The sequence below is a fragment of the Peromyscus californicus genome, unplaced genomic scaffold (genome assembly GCF_007827085.1).
Source record: "Peromyscus californicus insignis strain IS unplaced genomic scaffold, ASM782708v3 Scaffold_3__1_contigs__length_106647218, whole genome shotgun sequence".
Taxonomy (NCBI): Eukaryota; Metazoa; Chordata; class Mammalia; order Rodentia; family Cricetidae; genus Peromyscus; species Peromyscus californicus.
This window is the reverse complement of record NW_026294551.1, coordinates 88,153,399-88,176,480: the sequence shown is the minus strand read 5'-3', so window position 1 is coordinate 88,176,480 and position 23,082 is coordinate 88,153,399. Positions and strand designations below refer to the sequence as shown.

At 45.2% G+C, this 23,082-nt stretch overlaps 2 protein-coding genes across 11 annotated transcripts in view; one reads left to right on the top strand and one right to left on the bottom strand.

Moving 5' to 3' along the window:
* The window catches only part of Ift140 (intraflagellar transport 140), an 88,909-nt gene extending 83,005 nt beyond the window's left edge, over positions 1–5,904 (bottom strand). For 6 of the 8 annotated variants that reach the window (XM_052758672.1, XM_052758675.1, XM_052758679.1 and 3 more), the window contains exons 1-3: positions 5,270–5,782; positions 2,775–2,952; positions 398–619 (exon numbers count right to left, since the gene is read on the bottom strand). In XM_052758672.1, coding sequence (XP_052614632.1) covers positions 398–619; positions 2,775–2,921 — 369 coding nt within the window. In that variant the 5' untranslated portion in view covers positions 2,922–2,952; positions 5,270–5,782. The other 2 variants (XM_052758673.1, XM_052758674.1) reach the window with 2 other exon arrangements.
* Positions 5,905–6,204: 300 nt separating this feature from the next.
* Positions 6,205–23,082, top strand: part of Cramp1 (cramped chromatin regulator homolog 1) — a 64,804-nt gene continuing 47,926 nt past the window's right edge. The window contains exons 1-3 of one of the 3 annotated variants that reach the window (XM_052758681.1): positions 6,205–6,658; positions 8,175–8,521; positions 20,123–20,316. In XM_052758681.1, the coding sequence (XP_052614641.1) occupies positions 8,176–8,521; positions 20,123–20,316 (540 nt within the window). In that variant the 5' untranslated portion in view covers positions 6,205–6,658; position 8,175. Of the gene's footprint in view, positions 6,659–7,887; positions 7,912–8,174; positions 8,522–20,122; positions 20,317–23,082 lie in introns of those variants that run through there. The other 2 variants (XM_052758680.1, XM_052758683.1) reach the window with 2 other exon arrangements.

Below are 23,082 nucleotides of genomic sequence, written 5' to 3'. Positions count from 1 at the left end.
TTACAAATAGTTACTAAGTAGAATAAGACAGCTTTGACTGACAAGATGAAGGCTTTAGAAATATTTACCACTGAGGAGATCAAGAAAGTGACTGATAATATGCAAACCTTATGATTAGTTACTAAGGAGAATAATACAATTTTGACTGACAAGATAAAGGCTTTAGAAATATTTATGGATGAAGAGAGTAAAAGGTGACTGATAATAAAGTGTTAGAACAGTTGACTAAAAATAAAAGCCCTAAAAAAAAGCCGCTACTGGTAAATTACAAGCCTTAGAAAAACTTATTAAAACTGATAATAAAAGCATGCAGACACAGACAGAATAACTTGGCCTTTAGCACCGTTCACATGCATCCTTATGTGCATGGTGGGGATGGAGATTGTGTACTTCTTACCTTATCTCCAGATACCAGGCAGCTCCCACTGGTACTCCAGCTGAGGATGGCAATGTCAGTGGTATGTGGCAGGGGCACTGTGTGCTGCTCCTTGTCCTGCTTATTAAACATTATCACTTCTCCAGTCTCCCAGCCAATAGCCAGGATAAGCCTTGTTGGGTGCCAGCATAGTGAAGTGACTCGGAAGGACCTTTCAATGTGGGTGTCAGGCACAGGCTCACCCTATGTGGGACAAGAAGTAAAATCTCCCATTGTAGACAGTGGCAGGTATATCAAGAAACTGTCTAACACACACAATTTATATCAGATAGTTTAAGATCAGAAGAGCTATTTAATAAGGAGATGTGACAGCTGGTCTTCCGTGTGTACATGTGCATGTACTTGAATACAGCCTCCGTGGAGACTAGAGAATGAAGATAGGTATCTTCCTCAGTCACTCTCCCCATTATTTTTAACTAACAAATTATTTATTGGGAGCTGAAGAGATGGTTCAGCAGTTAAAGAGTTCTTGCTGCTCTTCCAGAGGACGTGATCAGTTCCCAACACCCACATCATCTCTAACTCCAGCTCCAATAATCTGATATCTTCTAGCAAACAAGGGTATTGGCATACATGCACACTCACACACACAAAATAAAAATAGAATCTTTTTTAAACAATTACTTATAAGCTGGGTAGTGGTGGCACATGTCTTTAATCCTAGCACTCAGGAGGCAGGGGCAGGCTGATCTCTGAGTCTGAGGCCAGTCTCATCTACAGAGTGAGTTCCATACCCAGGGATACCCAGAGAAACCTTGTCTCAAAAAGAACAACAAGCCGGGCGGTGGTGGCGCACGCCTTTAATCCCAGCACTCGGGAGGCAGAGCCAGGCGGATCTCTGTGAGTTCAAGGCCAGCCTGGACTACCAAGTGAGTTCCAGGAAAGGCGCAAAGCTACACAGAGAAACCCTGTCTCGAAAAACCAAAAAAAAAAAAAAAAAAAAAAAAAAGAACAACAAAAAATTACTTTCTTTATGTGTAAACACATGTGTGTGCCATAATGTGTGTGGAGGTCAGACAGAGGACAACTTGGGGGAATTAGTTTTTTACTTCCTTCATGTGGGTCCTGTAGGTGAACTCAGGTCCTCAGGCTTGGAAGCAAGCACCTTTACTCACAGAGTCATCTCGACAGCTCACCTTATTTTGAGATAGATTCTCTCATATGAACCTAGATCTAACTGCTTCAGCTAGGCTGGTTGGCCAGCAAGGTCCAAATCTTCTATATTCTGACCTCTATAGCTGTGAAAAAAGGAGTTTCTATCCTTTGAAGACACCCAGTTTGTGATAACTTGTTATAGCAGCCATAGGAAACTAGTACAGCTTGAAAGGGTCAACATGGGATGGAGAGATGGCTCAGGGGTTCAGGGTACTTACTGACTTTGCTAAAGGCCTGGGTTTGGTTCCCAGCAACAACATGACAGCTCACAACCATCTATATAACTCCAGTACCAGTGCTGCCTTCTGACCTCGGAGACATGCACCTGGTGCACAGACGCCCAAACAGGCAAAACAGTCATGCATGTAAAATAAATAAATCTAAAGAATTCAAAGGGCCAACATGAAGAGTTGAAGAAAGCATGTACAGCACAGGGGTCAGGTTTAAGCATGCTCTTGAATCTATATGGCAGGGATAAAAGAACTGCCATATATGAATGTGGTGATATTTTGTTGTACTCTAATAAAACTTGCCTGAAGATCAGAGGACAGAGCCAGCCACAGAGTTAAACATAGAGGTCAGGCACTGGTAGCACACACCTTTAATCCTAGCACTTGAGAGGCAGAGATCTTTCTGGATCTCTGTGAGTTCAAGGTCACACTGGGCTACGTGAGATTGATCTAGTCTAGGAGAGAAACAGAGCCAGGCAGTGGTGGCACACATCGTTAATCCCAGTATTTGAGAAGCATATACGCCATTAATCCCAGTACTAGGAAGGCTGAGATAGGAAGTGAAATGGCTGGGCAGAGAAAGGTATACAAGGCGTGAGGAGACAGAAATTAGAGAGCTTTTCGGCTGAGGACTCAGAGGCATTCAGTCTGAGGACTCGTGGAGATCGGCTGAGGAGTTGGTGGGGTAAGAAGTGGCTGTGGCTTGTTCCTTTGTCTCTCTGATCTTTTAGCATTTACCCCAATATCTGCTGGCTCCAGGTCTTTTATTATAAGACCATTTGGGATTCGTGCAACACATGAAGGCTTTGATGATTGGGAATAATTGGTCTTTAGGAAGAACCAATGAGGAGAAATCTAGAGCAGAGTTATCCCGACTCCTGGCCTCCACGTCTCAAGAAAAGAAAAGAACACAAGAGCTGGCTGCTGAAGTCAAAATGGCTCTGATGACTCACCTGTTCAAGGTAGACATCTACGGTGCCTCCAGAAGATGGGCTTATGGATGCGACTGCCAGGAATGGGTGGGTGGGGTGCCAGGTAATAAGAGAGGGAGATCTGGATGCATCTGGGGCTTTGATTCGGTGGTCAAAATACAGTGCCATGATGATGCATAGATCTGGTCAGGGATGAAACCTGCAGAGAGGAAAAAACCACCAAGAATAACTTCATATAAAATCACAAAAGAGAAACAAACCTACCAAGACCTTAAAAATGTTCTCTAGACTAATGCCGGCAGTTTCATTTGTTATAGATCTCTACTGGGGAGAAATATAAAATTAGAAGCAAAGAATTGGACTTGAAATGACCCACAGTATGCTGGGAAAGAAGTAAAATGCATTGCCATCAAAGAAATAACTAAAAAGAGAAGGAAAGCAAGTGACCACCGAAACCACGGTTTCAAATAATTCTTGGTACTTCTCATTCCAGACACAATACGCACGACTCCAATTTCTACAGATACCTTCAGAGAAAACTGTTGTTCCAATCTTAGATGGTCTTTTAATAAAAAACCCAGAGCCAGACATTGGGGTGAAAGCTGAAAGATCAGAGAAGCAGAGCAAGCCACAGCCAACCTCACCTCGCCAACTCCTCAGCGGATCCTGTTTCCATGAATCCTCAGACTGAAAGCCTCTGAGTCCTCATCTGAAAGGGTCTCAGCTAAACTGCCTTAGTTCCTGTTTCCTCAGTTCCTGTGATTAAAGGCGTGTGCTTCCCAGTACTGGGATTAAGGGTGTGTGTCACCACTGCCTGGCTCTGTTTCCAGTGTGGCCTTGAACTCATAGAGATCTATTTGGATTAAGGGTGTGTGTCACCGTCTGGCCTCTATGTATAATCTAGTGGCTGGCTCTGTCTTTTGATCCTCAGGCAAGCTTTATTGGGGTACACAGTATATCACCACAGAAAACTTTGAAACAAAATAAAGGCAAACTGCCCATAAAAAAATACTGTACAGGGGGAAAAAGGAGAAAAACAGCATTCAGTTTCAGTAAAACCATAAAGCTCAAGAATGTCATCGAGCTATGACTTCCAGTTCAGACAGTCAGGATCACAAAGCCACAGTGACTGTAGAGAAGCTGAATTTGAAATGTTAATGGGCTTGAAAGATGGCTCTATGGTCAAGACAGCATAGTGCTCTTCCAGATAACTTAAGTTCAATTCGAAGAACTCACATCAGGCAGCTCACAACTGCCTGAAACTTCACAACTGGGATCTGATGCCTTTGCACGTGTGTGTACGTGTACACACACACACACACACACACACACACACACACACAGAGAGAAAAATAAATAAATAAAATTAAATTAAAATAAGCCAAATATGGTGGCACAAGCTTTTAATCCCAGCACTCAAGAAGAAGGGGCAGGAGGATCCTTATGTGTTTGAGGCCAGTATGGTCTACATAGTGAGTTTCAGGCAGCCAAGGCTACATATTGAGATCTTGTCTCAAAAAAGGGAAAATAACTTATTTTTTAAAAAGGGGTTACATGCTACCTTCAATACATCCATTTTTATACAATGTTTTAATAGTTCATTCTCTCTTTCACTAGCACTTAAGTTCTTAAACAGTATCGGCCATATAATTAAAAAGGCAGATGCTCACAATAAAAGTTACTTAACGAGAATCTGTTAATAGCTTTAGTTCAGGAACAAGTTTTACCTTTTCTTCTATTAAAACAATCTTCAAGTACCTAGGACATAAAACAAGAAAAGGGAAATCTCACTTTTTCCAGTTAATTTATCCTCATTTTTACAGTCATCAATTGTTTTCAGGGTTAAGTGCCTCCATCAAGCCAACTTTTTGAAAAGAATCTGTTAGGCTCATTATGCCAAGGAATCATACTAACAAGTAAAGTCACCCTTTGAGACACTGTCAGAAACATAGGATGGGCTCTTTTTTGTTGTTGTCGTTGTTTCGTTTTTTTTTTTTTCTTTTTTCGAGATATGGTTTCTCTGTGTAGTTTTGGTGCCTGTCCTGGAACTCGCTTTGTACACCTGGCTCTGCCTCCCGAGTGCTGGGATTAAAGGCATGTGCCACCACCGCCCGGCACAGGACGGGTTCTTAAATAGACTTTCAGGGGTAGTGACCACTGACCACCCTTTAGGCCAGAATAAGATCACTGGCTGCATCAGGTAAACATTATTGAAAAGATGTGTAGTTCAAAGTGATCCAAGTCAGGTCACGGTATCTTTACAAGCCATCCGAAGGCTGACTTAAGCGCGGGATTTTGGCTTTCTTGTCTTTCCCCTACTTTGCACTAAATGCATCCAGAGGAACACACATGGCAAATCAAAAGATCAGCAGGGGGTTCTGGGATTGCGCAGTGAAGAGACAACACTCACAGAGCAATCAAGAGAGTCCTGGCAGGTCCCCCGGCCCGATCATGGAGGACCCACCCAATCCCAAGCCTGGCTGAGCTCCCTACCCCAGCCCCAGCCCCCTCTGCACCTCAGCTATAGGAATCTAACTTCTCCAGATTCCCTGTGTCTCCGTGTTGCCAGGACAACGCCGCTGGAAGAAAGCAAAAGCCGTCGAGGAAGAGCGCCGCGTCTCCGATGCTTCCCGAAACGACTGGCGGCTGGCGGCGGAAAGAGCCGAAGACAGTCGGTACCTCTCCGCGCAGCTCCGAATCTTAGGCCCGCCCCAGGGCCACAGTTTGGGCTGCCTGCCGATGGATGGACCAGAACTATTTGCTACTCAGGGCAAGCTGTGCCAAGTTTCCTGGTATTTTCTCTTTGGGTTCATCCTTCCCACCCCTCTACGGAGGCCATCAGCCGGCACCTCTCGGAGCTTAGCTGCATCTCCTCGGATGGGAGGACGCGGCTCGAGAGCTTCTCTGGGATGTTCTGAGTACCGGACGCCGCCCCCAAGTGTGGCGCGTTGACGTCTCGGGAGCCAGCTGCAAACTGGTGCTCGGCAGAACCTCGCGACTACGAAGGGGGTACCCTGGGCGACCGTGCGCACTTACTTCAGCCAGTGTTAGCCAACGGCGGGTGTCGCCGGAGAGCAGGCGCAGTAGCACGGTCCACGCCAATGAGCGAAGGGGATAACCAGAGGCCAGGACCTCCTGTGAACGGGGATACTCATTCTCAAACGCCACTTGCGTAAGCAATAGAATTTCTAATAACATTTCTTTATCGCTTCGAAGAGGAAAAGTGTCAGTGGGCTATGCTACGATATGTTTATGGCCCTAAACCTGTTTTCTCAGTGCCCCGTCCCCACCCGAGTTCGCGCGCGTTTCAAGACGTCCCGCTGAGGCGGTGATTTCTTCTCACGCATCCGTCAACACAGCCACAGCCAATCGCAGCCAGGACGCTGAGCCTATTGGTTGTCGGTTCGCCAATCAGAAGGGACGCACGATCCGCAAGAGCGCGAGGTTGCAGTCACAACACGCCCCACGTTGCGGGCCCGCCCCGGCAGGCCGTGCGCGCGCGCGCACGCAACCGCTGCTGACCAATGACAACACAGCTGGTTGGGCGCGCCCGCAGAAAAATTGGACGTGCTCGTCTTCTTGCAAGACGTCCGCCCCGCCCCGCTCCGGCGCTGACTTCAGGTCCCCGGCGGCCGCCGTAGCCGGAACTGTTTGGAGCGCGGCGGCCCGGGTGTGGGAGGGCGAGCGGCGGCAGCCCCGGCGCCCTCAGCCCTGTCAACCGCACGCCGGTCAGCGGAGAGGACGTGCGAAGGGAACGGTGCTCGGCGACCGCATCTGACATACGACCACCAGCCCGGCGTCGCGGCCTCGCCGCAGCCGGAGCTGCCCGGCCCGGTTGGTTCTGCGGGCGCCCGCGGAGGCCCGGGATCCGGGATCCGGACTGCCGGGAGGCGTGGATGAAAAAGGTGACCGCAGGCTGCACCCGGGTGCCTACGGGATCCGCGGAGGGGCCGCGGTGTTGGCCGCCGGCTGCGCTTTGTGCAGCCGGCGGTCAACTCCTCAGGAAGGTGCGAGCTTCTCCCACCCGGAATGGGACAAAGGGTGTGGAGCCTGGATGAGGCCCGCAGTGCCCGTGCCTCCCACGGTCAGGAAGTGACGGGTTTCGTTGACGGACTCCTATGGAGTCCACTGCTGCTGGGGAACGACCGGAATGCGCCCGGGGACGCGGCCTGGCGCGGGGGCAAGTGGGTCCTGTAGGACTGACGCGTTTTACTCGGTGGCGTTGGCCTGGCTGGTTCTGGGAATGGGTTTCACTCCCTAGCGCAATGACAGGGTTCTGGGCACCTGGGTGAGGTGCTTAGAAGTGAACGGATTCAAAGAGGAGAAGTCCTGTGCTATGAAATCCTTTAGCGTGGGTATTGTCTTGTGTGATTCTGTGCCAGAGTTTTCTTAAGCCAGTATTAGAAAGATCAGATCCCAACAGGAAAACTGCACACGATTTGTTGCAGCACCATTTTGTGGTGTTACTTCGAGTTTTACGTCTCAGTCTTTACCCTCAGTCTGTTTCCTTGTTAGCGTTGGTGCCTTGCTCTGTCTAGTTTTATTAAATAGGAATGTTCTCAACAGTTGTGTGGAGCCTAGGGTCGCGTCTGCTGAAGAACACAATGTTTCTCTTTCCTGCTTCACCACGTACACAGCCCGTGCTTAAGATGTTGGAATGTACCTGATCTTTAGTTTATTCTGAGTGCAACTTCTCCAGGCTGCAGATAATTGTTACTTTATTTATCGATATTTTTATGACAGTGGTAGAAGTTAACGCAAGAATTTTGTTGTTTCCAGAATTGTTTACATAGTTCAGTTCCGATTCTTGAAATCCGACTGGAACATAATAGTGTTTGCTGTCACTTTTCCGGTGTTCCCTAACCTGCTCCATGCAACAGGCTTTGTTGCAAGAGGGTGGTTGTAGTCGGTCCATCTCCCATCTCCCGCCTGGGAAGGTTCCCGGAGTGCAGTCTCTCTCTTGCATGCCAGCTTCGGAGGGAGCGGCAGCTTTGGCCCGTGGAGCACTGGGGGCTCCGAGGGGCAGCGGGCCTTTGCACTGGGCAGGTGCGCGGCACGATCGCGCACGTCTCCAGCAAGCAGAGGGGAGGCCAGGGGCCACGGGCTGTGCGGGGAGCTAGGCGGGCCCAGGCTGGGCCATGAGCTGCATCGCCGTGGGGTAGGTGGCGGGACAGTGGGTCCCTTAGCGCTGAGGCCAGGCCTTGCCGCCGTGCCTTCCACGGCTCCGGGCCGTGTCAGCCAGCCTGGGTTGGGGGCATCCAAGGGCGGGGCGGGGTCCCGGTCCGGTCGGACTCAGCACTGTGCGGGCCCTCGGGCGGGCGGCGGGCGGCGCTGGAACAAACAACGGCCGCCATGTTGGGAGGCCGGCGGTAAACTTCTGCCCGTCGCCCTCCTCACCGCTCCTCGCCTCTCCCGCCGCAGGATGACAGTGAAGTTGGGTGACGCCGGCAGCGGGGAGGAAGGGCTCAAGAAGCTGGGCAAGCGGACGGCCGATGAGGAGTCGCTGGACGGAGAGGGGCCCGGCGGCGCGGACGCGGCGGAGGACAGCAGCAGCAGCAGCACAAAGAGGGACGGGCAGACCCCTCGGGCCGCAGGAGCCCCGGCGCCACCCAGAGGGTTACCGACGCCGTCCCCACCACAGGGCAGTCCCCAAGACCAGCACCACTTCCTCAGGTCCAGCGTGCGGCCACAGAGCAAGAGGCCCAGGAAGGACGCGCCCTGTGCTGTGGGCAGTGGTGGTGCCAGCGGTTCCGGGCCGCGCGGAAAAGGTAGGGACCCTATCCTTTGGCGGGTGGTAAGACCTCCTTGGGTGGCACTTGCAGGGGCACATGCCCCCTTCTACTCCTTCGAGTCTGTGGCTTTTCTCTAGGATAAGGGGCAGTGACTGTCCTTTCTCTGGGCAAGAGAAATAGATTCCCAAAGGGTCCCTGACGCCTTTCCATGGATGGCCATTTTAAATTATGCACACTAGCTCAAGAATGGACAGAGAAAGTACCTGCTCTCTGTCCACACCTCAAGTGGTGGGAGTGTAACAAAGAAACTGGCTTTTGAAATTTATGGGCTGTTGAGGCTGTTGATGAGAAATCCAAAAAGTAAGGTTAGTGATGGCAGAGGCTGCGTTTGGCTCATTGTCCTCTGCCTAAGACTTCCTAGCTTCAAAGTATGAAGAACACAAAAATGGGACCCTTAGAGTTTCAGCTGAGGTATACTTGGTGTCACAGAAAGGATCTCCACTTGATGAAACCAACAGGGACCTATCAGGAGGGCAGCCCACAGTTTCTTGGGTTGAAACTGTAACTGCTTTCTTGAGGCCTCTTAAAGGAGTGATTTGTTTTTGGAGATTTATTTATTTACTATGTATTCAGTGTTCCATCTGCACACCAGGAAAGGACATCAGATCTCATTACAGATGGTTGTGAGCCACCATGTGGTTGCTGGGAATTGAACTCTGGAAGAACAGCCAGTGCTCTTAACCTCTGAGCCATCTCTCTAGCCCAAAAAGTAACTTTTTTTAAAAAAAAGTACCATTTTGGTTCTTCACATGCCCTTATTTCCTTGTCTTCTTTTGTCTATTTGTATTTCAACATAGTGGTTTTTATTAACTGTGCAGGAAATTTGCTCTTACATTCTTTTCAGACCAAGTTTGCCCCCCCCCCCTTTAAAAAAAAAAGACAAGACCTGGGTAGCCCAGGTTGGCCTGGAATTTACTAAGTAGCCTTAGGCTGTCCTTGAGCTCATAGCAGTCTTTCTGCCTCAGCTTCCTGAGTGCTAAGATTACATGCCTAAGCTGATACGGTTTGCTTATAACAGTTTTTTAAAAATACCCAATGGAACATCAATTTCCAGTGTGTTCTCCATACTTATAGCCAGGCATGGAGGCACTCACCTTTAATCCAAGCACTTTGGAAGCAGAGGCTGGTTGATCTCTGTGAGTTCAAGACCAACTTGATTTACATAGCAAGGTCTTGGCCACCTAGAGCTCCATAGTAAGACCCTGTATTTAAAAAACAAAACCAAATCATTCACTTATAGCACTTGAACTATTATAATTTTTTTGTTTGTTTCTTTTGGAAGTATTGATTTAAATTACCAAGATGATCCTGGTAGTTTTAAAAACAAAATGTTTCAAGAGCTAAGAGAAAACCTGCATTGAGGATCTGACCCAAATGTGTCCCATTAAATTCACTTCTGCCTTGTCCTCATCTGGAAGGCTGGCCTTCAGATTTATGGCCTTACCAAATGATAAAGCACTTTGAAGTGAGTCTGCCTATTTAAAGATCTAAGTATGAGGTGACTTTGTATATTTCCAAAACTAGAAGTTGCCTCACACAAGTTCATTTTGGTGTTAGAAAAACATGAGTTTACTGCCAGGCGGTGGTGGCGCACGCCTTTAATCCCAGCACTCGGGAGGCAGAGCCAGGCGGATCTCTGTAAGTTTGAGGCCAGCCTGGTTTACAAAGTGAGTTCCAGGAAAGGCACAAAACTACACAGAGAAACCCTGTCTCAAAAAACAAAAAACAAAACAAAAAAAAACTTGATTGTTTTGTAAAATGGCTAGAAGACGCATATGTTTAGGCTCCTCAGGTCTGTGTTAGGCTCTTTTATGTTCTTCGGGTGACTTGGTGGTGTTATTTCAGAAAGCCCTCCCTGCATGTAGACTCCTACTGATATCACATCTAGCATGTCCTTGCCCTCTCAACTCTCTGTTCATTCAGATTTGCTTTTCTGTCAGAGATGTACCCACTTCAGAAAAAAGGAATAATAGCGATTGATGGTGCCTCTTGAAGTTTGGCTGCTGGGAAGAAGTATGTTGGTGTAAGCACACTGACTTATACATAACTCCGTGTATATACTAGAAGGGTGCCAAAGCTGGTGTCCAGTGGGTTGGAGCTGTGAAGTGACAGAGGAGGGTTGCTTTTGCTTGCACAGGTGGAAGAGGTTTCCTGGCTAACTTCTCCCTTGTATCATGGGTGTTCTGGTTCTAATTCTTGTCCACTATGTGGCTTACAGTAGACTAAGCTATAATAATGCTTCTAGGAGGGAAGTGAGAGTCTGTTTCTTTTGACAACTTCTTTGGCAGTGCTTGCCTTTCTGCTGAGTCCTCTTGGTAGCTGCTGTCCACTCATGGGCTGCACAGACCATTTGGATGGACTTCATCATGCCCTGGCCATCTCCATTCTGGCTTTGGAGAAACTTTTGCTCAACCATCACCTCCATCCACTGCCAGGAGAAGTCAGGTGTGATCACGTCATGTGTCCATTCATGTTGTGTATCCAACCCTCGGAAATGATTCTCTGGAGGAACATTTCTCTTATACACTGGAAATCTCCACTTTGGCTGTCCAGCGTGGGTCAGCAGGAAGTGTGGAATGCCTGCAATTTTAGTCTCACTTGGAAAAAAACTTGACTTGCATGTGTGAAGAAAGCTCCCAGCTGAAGCAGTGGCAGTTCCTTTGCTTATAGGCTCCCCATCTTTCCAAGTCTCATACTGATGGGAATTGGAAGGAAGGACTTGTGGGGAAGATGGAGGACCTCCTTGTCTGGTTTTCTGTACATAGCTATGCTCTTTGACTTGAATGAAAAAAAAATTTCAGTATTTTTTTTTTTTTTAAAATGATAAAGGGAGAGAAGACTTAGTGCCCCCATGACGGGCATTTTTCATTTCTGTAATTTTTGTTTTTGAATGGGTGTAGAAACTAGTTTATTGTTTCTATACTGAGTTCTACCTAGAGCAGATCTGCTTGATTCTTCCAGTTCTGCCACACTGCCTTTTGTGACTGAAACCCAGAGTTACTGAGACTGTTCATAAGAACCTGGGTTGGGACCTAGAGCCCTCTGATGCCCTTCCTTGTTTGGCCAGTTCATGTTCTGGTGGACTACTCAGTAAAATAGTTCATCTCTTGGAGCCTCAATTTCTTACCTTTAAAAAGGAAAAAAATGGAGAGATGGTTCTGCAGTTGAGAGCACTTGTTGCTCATGGTTCCCTGCACCCATATGGTGGCTTACAACTATGTGTAACTCCAGTTCCAGAAGATTTGGTGCCTTTTTCCAGCCTCTATGTACATTGCATGTATATAGTACACAGATATACATGCAGACAAAAACACCCATACACATAAAAATAAATACATGTTTTTTTAGAAGGTGTTTTTAAAAGATGCCTCCTAAACATTTCAGCTATTACAGTCAGCTTTCCATATTGGAAAGAGGTTTGAACTAGCAGTCTAGGGCTCAGCTTCCACTCCAGAGCTCTCAGATGCCTGGTTCATGTGTGTAGCAGGGGAGAAGTAGGTCATAATGCCTAAACTATAGATTCTTTTTGACTAGACAGGTGAGCTCGTGGCTGAGACCTACACTTATCTTACCCTTCAGGGTTGAAAGATTTAACTTTATAAAAGGGACTTGGATCTCATGTGTTCTCAAGAGAACTTTCTGCAAGATAGGCTTGCTGAAATCAACATATAGTTCTAGATCAGGTGAACTTTCTGCTTGGCTTTTGCCTTTGGGAATGCTCCAAGCAGGAAACAGCCAGAACACTGCCCTCCTACATATAGGTGGGCATGGGCTTAGGGCCTGGTGCTGCTTCACTGCCCTGTGGTCACCTTCAAGGCTTTTCATCGGGCATTGTGCCCAGCATTTACTTGCTAGCTGGGCTAAGTCGTGTGTACCATGAGGCCTCTGTGTCCACACTGTGCAGAGGGGAGGTCAGAGTATATAAAGCCCGACGGATAGAGCACCGGGGTTCCTCTACCCAGTCTAATTCAATAAGAATGGGGCAGAGCCCATTGTAGCTATGCATGGGCAGTGACATCAAGCCATGCTAGAAATCTTGAGGCCCAGGGAGAAGAGAAGAAGAAGAAGGGGACTCTGTCTTGCTTCCAGCCACACCCTCTGTGACATGGAAGACAGCATGAATATGTGATCCCTATTTCTGACATAGACTCCACCTGTTCTCAATGAGCCAGGGCGCACAGTACCTTACAGACAAGGCAGAGAAGAAACTGTCGAAACTGTGTATAATTGTGTATAATTTTGTGTCTGAGACAGGGACTCACCCTAGCTCAGGCTGACTTTGAATTCACAAAGGGCCTACTGCTTCAGCTCTTATGTGCATGTTTATTACTCAGAGGTTCATGATAAATCATAAAGTTCAAGGAAGTTGTTAAGTAGGCAAGGTAACGACAACTGCTGTGTTGAAGGCTCACTGTATAACTCTGGCTGGCCTGGAACTTGCATTCTATACAAATTGGCCTAGAACTCACAGAAACCCACCTCCAGCCTCTGCCTACTGAGTGCTGGGATTAAAAGTATGCACTACTACACTTAGCTCATTTCCTTTTAAGGTTGAAATGAATGTAGTTTCCATGGTGTCTACCTTGGTAGAATTGTCTTTTGCTAATAAAGAATGATTTAGCATCTTGATGTTTGTACCTTATTTTAGATTATATAGAAACTATTTTAGATAGCAAAGTCACAAATTGAAAAATTGGTGTTATCATATATGGTATATAGAAGGCTTTTGTTAGGTTGAATAACTATGATGATCTTAGCACTAAAGAACAATATAAAAACCACCTAAAAGCATTTGTTTGCAGTTCTATAGGGATAAGAGGTATTGACTGTAGAAGACAGTGAGAAAAATCCCTGTAGTAGTCCATGAGGAAGACATGTTTTTATGGAAACAATGGGATTTTAGTTGTGATTTCTTTGTGGGAGGGATGGGAGAACCTTTGAGGTATGTATGACACTGTATTTCTTGACTTGGCTGGTCACATGCTATTCTGGATTTAATATTCTTATTTCTCAGAAGGAAACTCACAAACCCGAGAGAGACCTTCAAGACAGTGAGCTAATGTCCTTTTAAAATACAGCAGATTATAATGGTATCCCAAAGTTGACCAGACTGTCCGTGTTCTCTCCTTCTCCCCTCTCTCTCCCCCATCCTCTCCTTCTTCCTCCCCTTCTCTGTTCTTCTCTCCCCCACGTTCTTTCCCTCTTCTTCTCCTAGTGATTGAACCCAAGGTCTCACCAATGAGCTCTGATTCCCAAACCCAGTCAGGATGTTTGTAAAAATGAATTTTTAAGAAATAGAAATCTTTCCAAGTCCTCACACCTATCATTTATGAGCCATGTGGTTTGGGGGAGGTTGTTTAACCTCAGTTTCCTTATCTTTCACAAACTGAGAAAGACCTAAAGGTCAAGTTTCAAGCTTTGTCCCTTCCAGAATCCTGATTTTGTAGCCCTGCATATAAGAAAAGCTGCTGCCACATGATGTTTTGGTCAGGGAAGAAGAAGGTATTGACTCTATAGAGAGGGATAGTGACACCACAGCGTGAGAATAGGCGGTAGCTTGGCATGGGGAGAAGCCTGGGTGTCCATTGAGAGCCTTGGGTCAGGCTTGGTTTTCCCTGCCTGGTGACCTTGGGGCTTTCATGCTTTTGATCTGAACTAGGTGCTAGTTTCTTCACAGTGGTGTCTGAGAGGTAACATCCTTACCAAGGTCACACAGAAGGAACTAACTCTTCATAAGTAAGCCAGTACTTAGTGATGGCCATCTCAAGCCACTTTCCACTGGCCCAACCCCATCATCAATTCTCAAAGATGCTGCTTGATTCATATGAAAGGTGTTCAATAAACAAATGAGAATCCCTGCAACTTTTGAGCTCTACTTTATAAAGACAGAATGGAGTCATATACGTGTGTGTGTGTGTGTGTGTGTGTGTGTGTGTGTGTGTGTGTGTGTGTGTGTGTGTTTTGAAGTTGAAGTCGTATTCTATTGCTCCCAGGCTTGCCATATACAGAGCAGCCATGTAGCAGTGAGGAGCTACTCTGTTTTCTCAGCATCCCTGGTTGATAGCCAGGGTGATTTTTGTCTTCCTCAGGTAATGTTAGGGCAACTGGGAAAGAGACCACAGCCATACATGCTCTGGAGACTCCCACTGTAGGCTTCATGTGCTGTGTGAATTGAGAGGGAAGTGTTGGAGATGGTAGGGCACAGCTGGCCTAGTGACAGTAGAGTAGACATCTGGAGGATTGAGGCACTGAGGGTTTTGTGGGGGGTCTTCAGAGCCTGGGCGTACTTGTGTGAAACTGAGGCACAGGACAGGACCACACCAGTATTCAGTGGTCCCTTGTCTACCTCCACTGCTCCTGAGCTGTCACTGAGCTTCTATTGCATAAAGCCTGGGGCCAAGCTTAGACCTGGGAGAATAGGACCTTGGTGTTGCTTTCAGGGGGCTCTCCACTGGGGAGCCTGTTTGTATACACCATGTCTCTTCAGCTTTTGGGGGCACTTTACCATACATGCTATCAGCAAAGTCCTCTGTGCTCTCCAAAGCACCCATGGAGCCCTGGCCTCTGCATCCTGCGGAAGCTTCCAGTCCTTCAAGTCTTCCCTGAAGCCATTTCATCATCTCTGGCATTTTTACTTCTGCTGTTTTCCTGTTCACCTTGATCACTTTCTGTTTTCCTCTGCATTTTTCTGGACTGAACTGGTGGACTATGATAACAAGCGGTTGTTATCATAGTCCACCAGTGTTCCTGTTCCTGGTTCCTATTTTTCTTTTTGTCTTCACCTGAAATTTTGGAGGAAGACTAGGTGTCAGCATTCTTTCTGCAAAGCTTTTGAGTTCTAGGATGCTACATAGGAAATGCTAGAAATGGTTGCATGGAGTGATTTACTTTTTACTTGAATATCCAGGTTTCCTTCATTTCCCTCCAGAGGATATATAGTACTTTTGAAATACCAGAAGGAAGGGCCAGGTATCTCAAAGCAAATGGCAGGCCCTTGGAACAGTGACTGTTGCTCTGAGGAGTCACTTGCTGCCTCAGCCCTTCTCACTGATGTAGATTCGTGCTTAGGATTGAGACTTGGTCTACTCTGTCCCTGAGGTTCCTTCTACTTCAGATTGGCTTCCATTCGGTTTTCCTTTATGCTTCACTCTTCCTTATCTACCAGTGAACCAGTAAAATCTCATGACATTTGTCAGACACTTGGTTCTGGGATTTGGAAGTGGTGTGTATGTTATTTTTGAGCATGCTAGTGCCAGCATAGACTAACAGGAGTTAACCTGAGTGGTCATAGAAGGGTGAGCTGGCTGGCATGCTGTTCCTGGGGAGAAGAGATCTTGTGTTTCTTGGGAAACTAGAAATAACTCAGAGGTCCTCCATTGTGGGGGTGGGGTACAGAAGTGGATAGGCAGCACTTCCTAAACAGCAGCATCTGAAGAATTATGGGTTCCTGTGAACCAGATGTTCTGGTATTTGAGAACCGTTTTAATTTGTGACTTGATTTTCATCCCACCACAGAAACATCTCCTGTCTCCTGGAAAGGCTGTCACACCCTGCCTGTTACACATATCTTAGGAAGTCCCAGGTTTGTTGTGCTGAATGGACGTCTTGAAGTTTGTCCAGCCTTTCCTTGGCCTGCTGGGTAGCCAAGGGACCTAAGTAGCATTGCTGGTGTAGATGCAATCTGGAGTCTGTTTTTATTCTGTGGCTGTGTTCAGGGCAGTAAATACTGAGTATCACATATAACACTGACTGTATTAGCAACTTCTACTCTGAGTAAAATGTTTTGCACTATCTAGGAAGGTTACCATGAGCCATGTGATGTCATTAACTGTTGGAAATTTGGCGTGAGATTAAGGAACTTGGTTTCTTTTGTATGTTTTTGTTAATTTATTTATTATTTTTGTTTATTTTGTGAGACAGGGTCTCACTGTGTAACCCTTGACTGACCTAGAGCTCACCACATAGACCAGGATGGCCTTGAACTCATAGAGATTTGCCTGCCTTTGCCTTCTGAGTGCTGAGATTAAAAGTATACACCACCATGTTTTTTATTTTTAATGAATACTTAAATATCCTTATGTTATTTAGGTTATTACTGGGTAACCGGACAGTTTGGCTCTAGTAAACTATTGATTTCTATGTTGTTTTTATAAGCCTGATAGTATTGCCTCTTGAAGTTAGCCACACATATCTTGATGAGAGACTAGAGCCCATTTGATGTAGCTAGCTAGCTAAAATGTTTTCCATATGTACAAATTTGCAATTTTCTGAGTGATGAGATGTTTTCAAATATTCTACCTTGAAATATGGCTGCTCTTTGAGTCACAATGAGGTTACCTCCTAATAAACTCACCATAGGGTAGAGACTTTGCTAAGCTGACAGTCCACTTAATAAACCTAAGCTGTGGCTAGAGAGATGGCATAGCAGTTAAGAGCTCTTGCAATTTGTCCAGAGAACCTGAATTCAGTCCGAGCATCCATATAAGGTAGCTCACGACCACCTGTGAGTCCAGTTCTAAGGGGACCTGGTGCTCTCTTCTGGCCCCCATGGGCACTCTCATACAGTCACACACAGATACACAGACACGACATGCACATACACAGAAGAAAAAGAATGAAAATCTTTTAAAAATTAAAAGCTATCTAAGCTGAGTTATGCAGTCCCATAAAGAATTATTTATTTCTTCTCTTGATCTTGTCACTGCCTAGACACATAGTTTGATTCCATTGTTCGGCACCTAGAAAATATTATATCGGACATTGACGGGCTAAGAAAAGATTGAAATCCCAATGGTGGTTTCACACCAGACCATCATCATTGGTCTATGCATAGTGACACAGACTACAACATATACATAGGGCTAGACAAAGCTGATGCAGGGAAAGTCAAATCTCTACCTTCTCTGCTCTCAGCACCCCCTGCTTGGGAGCCCTTATGCATGTTCTAATATTTTGTTCAGATAGTCTTTTCAAGTGGTATGGGTTAATAGGATTCTGGTGTTTGTTTTTTTTTTTTTAAGATTTATTTATTTATTATGTATACAGTATTCTGCATGCATGCATCCCTGCAGGCCCAGAGGGAACCAGATCTCATTACAGATGGTTTTCAGCCACCATGTGGTTGCTGGGAATTGAACTCAGGACCTTTGGAAGAACAGCCAGTGCTCCCAACCTCTGAGCCATCTCTCCAGCCCCCGGATTCTGGTTTTATTTATTTATTTATTTATTTATTTATTTTGTGTGTGTGTGTGTGTGTGTGTGTGTGTGTGTGTGTGTGTGTGTGTGTTTGTTTTTTCGAGACAGTTCTCTGTGTAACAGCTCTGGCTGTCCTGAAACTTGCTTTGTAGACCAGGCCAGCCTCAAACTCAAAGAAATCCTCCTGTCTCTGTCTCCTGAGAGTTGGGATTAAAGGTGTGTGCCACTACCTCCTGGCTGGACTTGTTATTTTTTATTTTTATCTTTCACACTCTTCTATGAAGCTGCTTCATTGAAACTCCCCAGTAAAGGGAGACACTAAGGGAGGAGTACCCTGAAGCTATCCAGGAAGAGCCTCACCAGGCTGACTAGAAATTAAATCTCAGATGCAAAGGCCTACAATTGTCTCATTAGGAAAACATTTTCACAATTTTCTGATCCAGAAATGGTACAAAGGCCTGTAAACCTAGTACTTGGGAGACTGAAGCAGAGGAGGATTGCTATGAGTTCAGGGCAAGCCTGGGCTACTGAGTGAGACTCTGACAAAAAAAAAAACAAAATAAAAAAACAAACAAACAAAAAACAAAAACAAAGTTCTGTTGTTGGGCATTTTCTTTTTAAAGGATTTTTATTTCTGTGGTCTTACTTTCTCTTTCAAGACTATTTAAAGCTTGGGAGGTTTCTTGGCATTCTGTGGTCCTGCAATTTTATAACAGACAAGTGTTTAAAATAGGGGTGCTGTGAGATCCTGTTCCCTACAACAAGAAGAAACTCAGCTGGCAGAGCACTAGACTAGGGCATAAGTTTGTATCTGTGACCTCATTTTTGTCTTCGAGGTCCCTTATGTTTTATTATGCTACCCTGATAGCAAAGGATTTGGAAAGATTTTGCTAAAAATCAGGGACTGATACTTCAGAACTTTTAAGGGTGGTAGTATTTTAGGACCCCAGAGATAATGTTGAGGAAGATAAAAGATAAGGGAAGGGGTCTTAGATATGGAGATAAGCTCAGTGGTAGAGTGTTTGCCTAGCATGTGCAAAGGCCCTGGGTTCAAATTTCTATTGCTGGAGAGGAAAAAAAAAGAGAGACCAGGTGTCTTTACACTATGGCACCTTAGGCATTAAGTGGTCTATATTCAGAAAGATCAATCTGATGTATGTAGACAATCTTTTACACATAAAATGCTCTCTGTCACTTAAAAGTTCAGTTTGTTTATTCAAAAATGTAGTAAGAGGCTGGAGAGGTGGCTCAGTGGTTAAGAGCACTGGCTGCTCTTCCAGAGGGCCCAGGTTTGATTCCCAGCTTCCACATGGCAGCTCACAACTGTCTGAAACTTCAGTTCCAGGGGATCTGACACCTTCACACCAGTGCACATTAAATGAAGTTAAATTATTTTTTAAAACTTTTTAAAAAACTGTAGGTAAGAGTATTTCAAATTAAAAAAACATTTTGTTGGGCTGGAGAGATGGCTCAGAGGTTAAGGGCACCGACTGTTCTTCCAGAGGTCCTGAGTTCAATTCCCAGCACCCACATGGTGGCTCACAACCATCTGTAATGACATGGCACCCTCTCCTGTATACATAATAAATAAATAAAAACAAACATTTTGTTGTAGAATGTTAAGGTGTGTTACTTTTGTTTATGTTGCATTTGTTTAACTCTGTGAAAATGTGTTGCTGTACCTGTCTAAAAGCATCTGATGGTCTAATAAAGAACTGAATGGCCAATAGCAAGGCAGTAGAAAGGATAGGTGGGGCTGGCAGGCAGAGAGAACGTATAGGAGAAATCTGGGAGGAGGAGAAGAAAAGAGGTAGCCAGAGAAGGAGGAGGACACCATGGGTCAGCCGGCCACGGAGTGAGAGTAAGATTTACAGAAGTTAAGAGAATGGGAAAGGCCCAGAGGCAAAAGGTAGATGGGATAAGTTAAGGAAAGCTGGCAAGAAACAAGCCAAGCTAAAGCCCAGCATTTATAAGTAATAATAAGCCTCCATGTGTGGATTTATTTGGGAGCTGGGTGTTGGGCCCCCCAAAAGAGCAGAAAACATCCAACAACAACATTTTGAACAAGAATCAGGATGAAATATTGGATTTGCTGGAGGGACAGGGATTATACTCTTGAGTATAAACAAAATGTCAAATTCACTATATTGTTAAAACAATCCATACAGGCTCTCTTACACTACAAACATTTTAGACTCATCTTGTCAACTCTGGCTCCTGTTCAGCACTCAGTGGCTTTTGGGTCTCTTTTGCTGACATCGCCATTTGAAGAGTTGGAGTTGGGTTGGGCAGTGGGCCCCTGTCCTTGGTGTCCCTCTGTCTTCCCTGCTCCTATCCCTCAGCTTTCTGGAACAGGTTGCTGTATAGTCTTTTCTCTCCAAGGAGGTGACGGTGGCGCATCATCTTCTGGAAACATCTCTGTGGTTGCTCCTGCCACTCCTGCAGGAGGTTCGCGCTCCTCTTCCCGGAACTTAGGATCATCAGGGCCTGAGAAGGAAGAAGGAAAGAAGGTCCGGAGGCAGTGGGAGTCATGGAGCACAGAGGACAAGAATACCTTCTTCGAGGGACTGTATGAGGTGAGTTGTAGACATGAGACAAAAACCCACAAGTAATCATCCTCCTGAGTTCTCACTGTTTACCTTGTGTTTCGGGCAGTTGTTATCTCCTTCCTGGGGCTGTTAGGGTGAATCCTCTTTCCCAAGGCTCTCAATTATGTTTCTGCACACTTCTTTCCTGGAGTATGACCCTCCTCAGGGCCTTTCCTTCCTTGGCTATGCAGTGACTGATTTGGTAGGTGTGCCCAAGTACAGAAGGACAAACAGATACCTGTCCCCATCATCCAGAAGATATTACAGCTAACTTAGAGCCAAATTCTCAGACCCACTGTCTACTGAGGTGGCTGTGCCTACCAGCTGTCTTCACTTGGAAGTTTGCTTCTCATCGCCTTGTAGTTATTTATGAACACACTTTCATTAACATCAGATGTGTTTTCGTTATGATCACTTTTTTAAGGATTTATTTGAATTTTATATGTATGTGTATTCACACCACATGCGTGCAGTACCCCTCAGAGGACAGAAGATGCCAGATACCCTAGAACTGCAATTACAGATGGTAGTGAGCTGTCACATGGGTGCTGAGAATTGAACCAGAGCAGCCAATGCTCTTAACTGCTGAGCCCTTTTGCTCATTAAAACAACAACAACAAATGCCTATATGTGCTGCAGCCATGCCCATTTCTTTATGTGCTGTTTGGGCTGATTATTGACCCAGTTGTTGTAGAATATTATTTTAAAGTGTGTCAGTTTTGTTTATGTTGCATTTGTTTAACTCTTAAAGCTGTGTTACTGTGCCTGTCTGAAACACTTGATGGTCTAATAAAGATCTGAATGGCCAATAGCCAGGTAGGAGAGAGAGATAGGTGGGGCAGGCAGGCAGAGAGGATAAATAGAAGGAGAAATCTGGGAGGAGAGGAAAGAAGTAGCCAGAGGAGGAGGAGGACATCAGGGGCCAGCAACCTAGCTACACAGCCAGCAACAGAGTAAGAGTAAGATTTACAGAAGTAAGAAGAAGATAAAAGCCCAGAGGCAAAAGATAAATGAGATAATTTAAGTTAAGGAAAGCTGACTAGAAATAAGCCAAACTAAGGTTGAGCATTTATAATTAAGAATAAGCCTCTGTGTGTAATTTATCTGGGAGCTGGGTGGTGGGCCCCCAAAAGAGCAAAAACCAAACAATATCCAGTAATAGAGTTGAGTGGTTGCAGTAGATGTGTCCTTTGGGCATGTGTTGTGTGTCTGTGTATCTTTGTGTGTCCATCTCCAGGGTCTTGTGCATGCTAAACAAGGAATTTACTACCAGGCTGATTCCCAGCCTATTTATCCATTCTTGTTTATTATTATTATTATTATTATTATTATTATTTTATTCCTTGCAGATTCTGTTATTGTAAACAACACTGTAGTGAACATCTTTGTTTACATTCCTTATTTTAGATGACTTCTTTGGCATGTTGACTTAATCAGTGAGCCTTGTCCTCTTAATAGTTAATTCACTGGAGAGATGGATACACCTTGCCAAGTCTAGGAAGGACAAGCTCAACACAAAATGAGGTCTGGGAATTTAAATCATGAAGTATTTACAGAAGATTAGAAAAGGAGACACTTTTAATGGGTTACAGAATTGGTTTCACTATATTCTTATGGCTAGTATTGCTCTTTCCTGTGGCTGATAGGCTAAGTTCTGCCCCATCCAGGTGGGTGTGACTGACATGTCACATGATTTGATCCTTGTTATCCATAGGAAGAATGAAAAGGTGCATATGAGACTTGTTAGGGTAGTTGCAAAATCATTCAAACAGATGTGAAAGGGCTTTTTTTTCTTTTCAGAGTTACAAAAAAGCACAGGCTCCATCTGTATAGATTATACCTTGCTGTCAGGCATAGAAGACTTTTGATTCCTGATGAGTTGTAAGAGTGTGCAACTCTTAAAAACTGTAACTACTATGGTGTTTTCCTTCCTTCCTGGAGACTGAGCTCTGCAAGGTGATCTGGTCATCCAGCTGCAAAAAGTGAAGTGTGAGTTGTGGTTGTTGATTAAAAGCAGTGGGGAAAGGTTTTCTTGGTAAGAACACCCTCTGCCATTCTTCAGATGCACAGAGCATTTTCTCCAGTTGGGCTAGCCTTCTTGTTTCCTTTTCTACCAGCCAGGAATGTCTTTTTATGTAATTGTTTTGTTTTTTACTCTTTTGACTTCTTATTTTTTGGTCTTTTGGGGGCCCACCACCCAGCTTCCTAATAAATACCACACAGAGACTTATTCTTAATTATAAATACCTGGCCTTAGCTTGGCTTGTTTCTTGCCAGCTTTCCTTAACTTGAATTATTCCGTCTAGGTTTTGCCTTTGGGCTTTTACCTTTTTCCATTTCTGTATATCTTTCATTATTTCTTACTTCGTGGCTTGCTGTGTAGCTGGGTGGCTGGCCCCTGATGTCCTGCTCCTTCTCTGGCTACTCATTTTTTTTTTCCTTCCCTTTTCTCCTCTCAGATTTCTCCTATTCTCTCTGCCTGCCAGCCCTGCCTGTCCTTTCTCCTGCCTTGCTATTGGCTGTTCAGTTTTTTATTAGAACTTCAGATGCTTTAGACAGGCAAAGTAACACAGCTTCACAGAATTAAACAAATGTAACATAAAAAATGCAACACATCTTTGCATCATTAACCAAATGTTTCACAGCACAAACAAATGTAACACATCTTAAAATAATATTGTTCTCCATTTCCCCCATTTTACCTAAATAAAAAGAAATGTTTTAACTTAAACATAATAAGACTATATACAATAA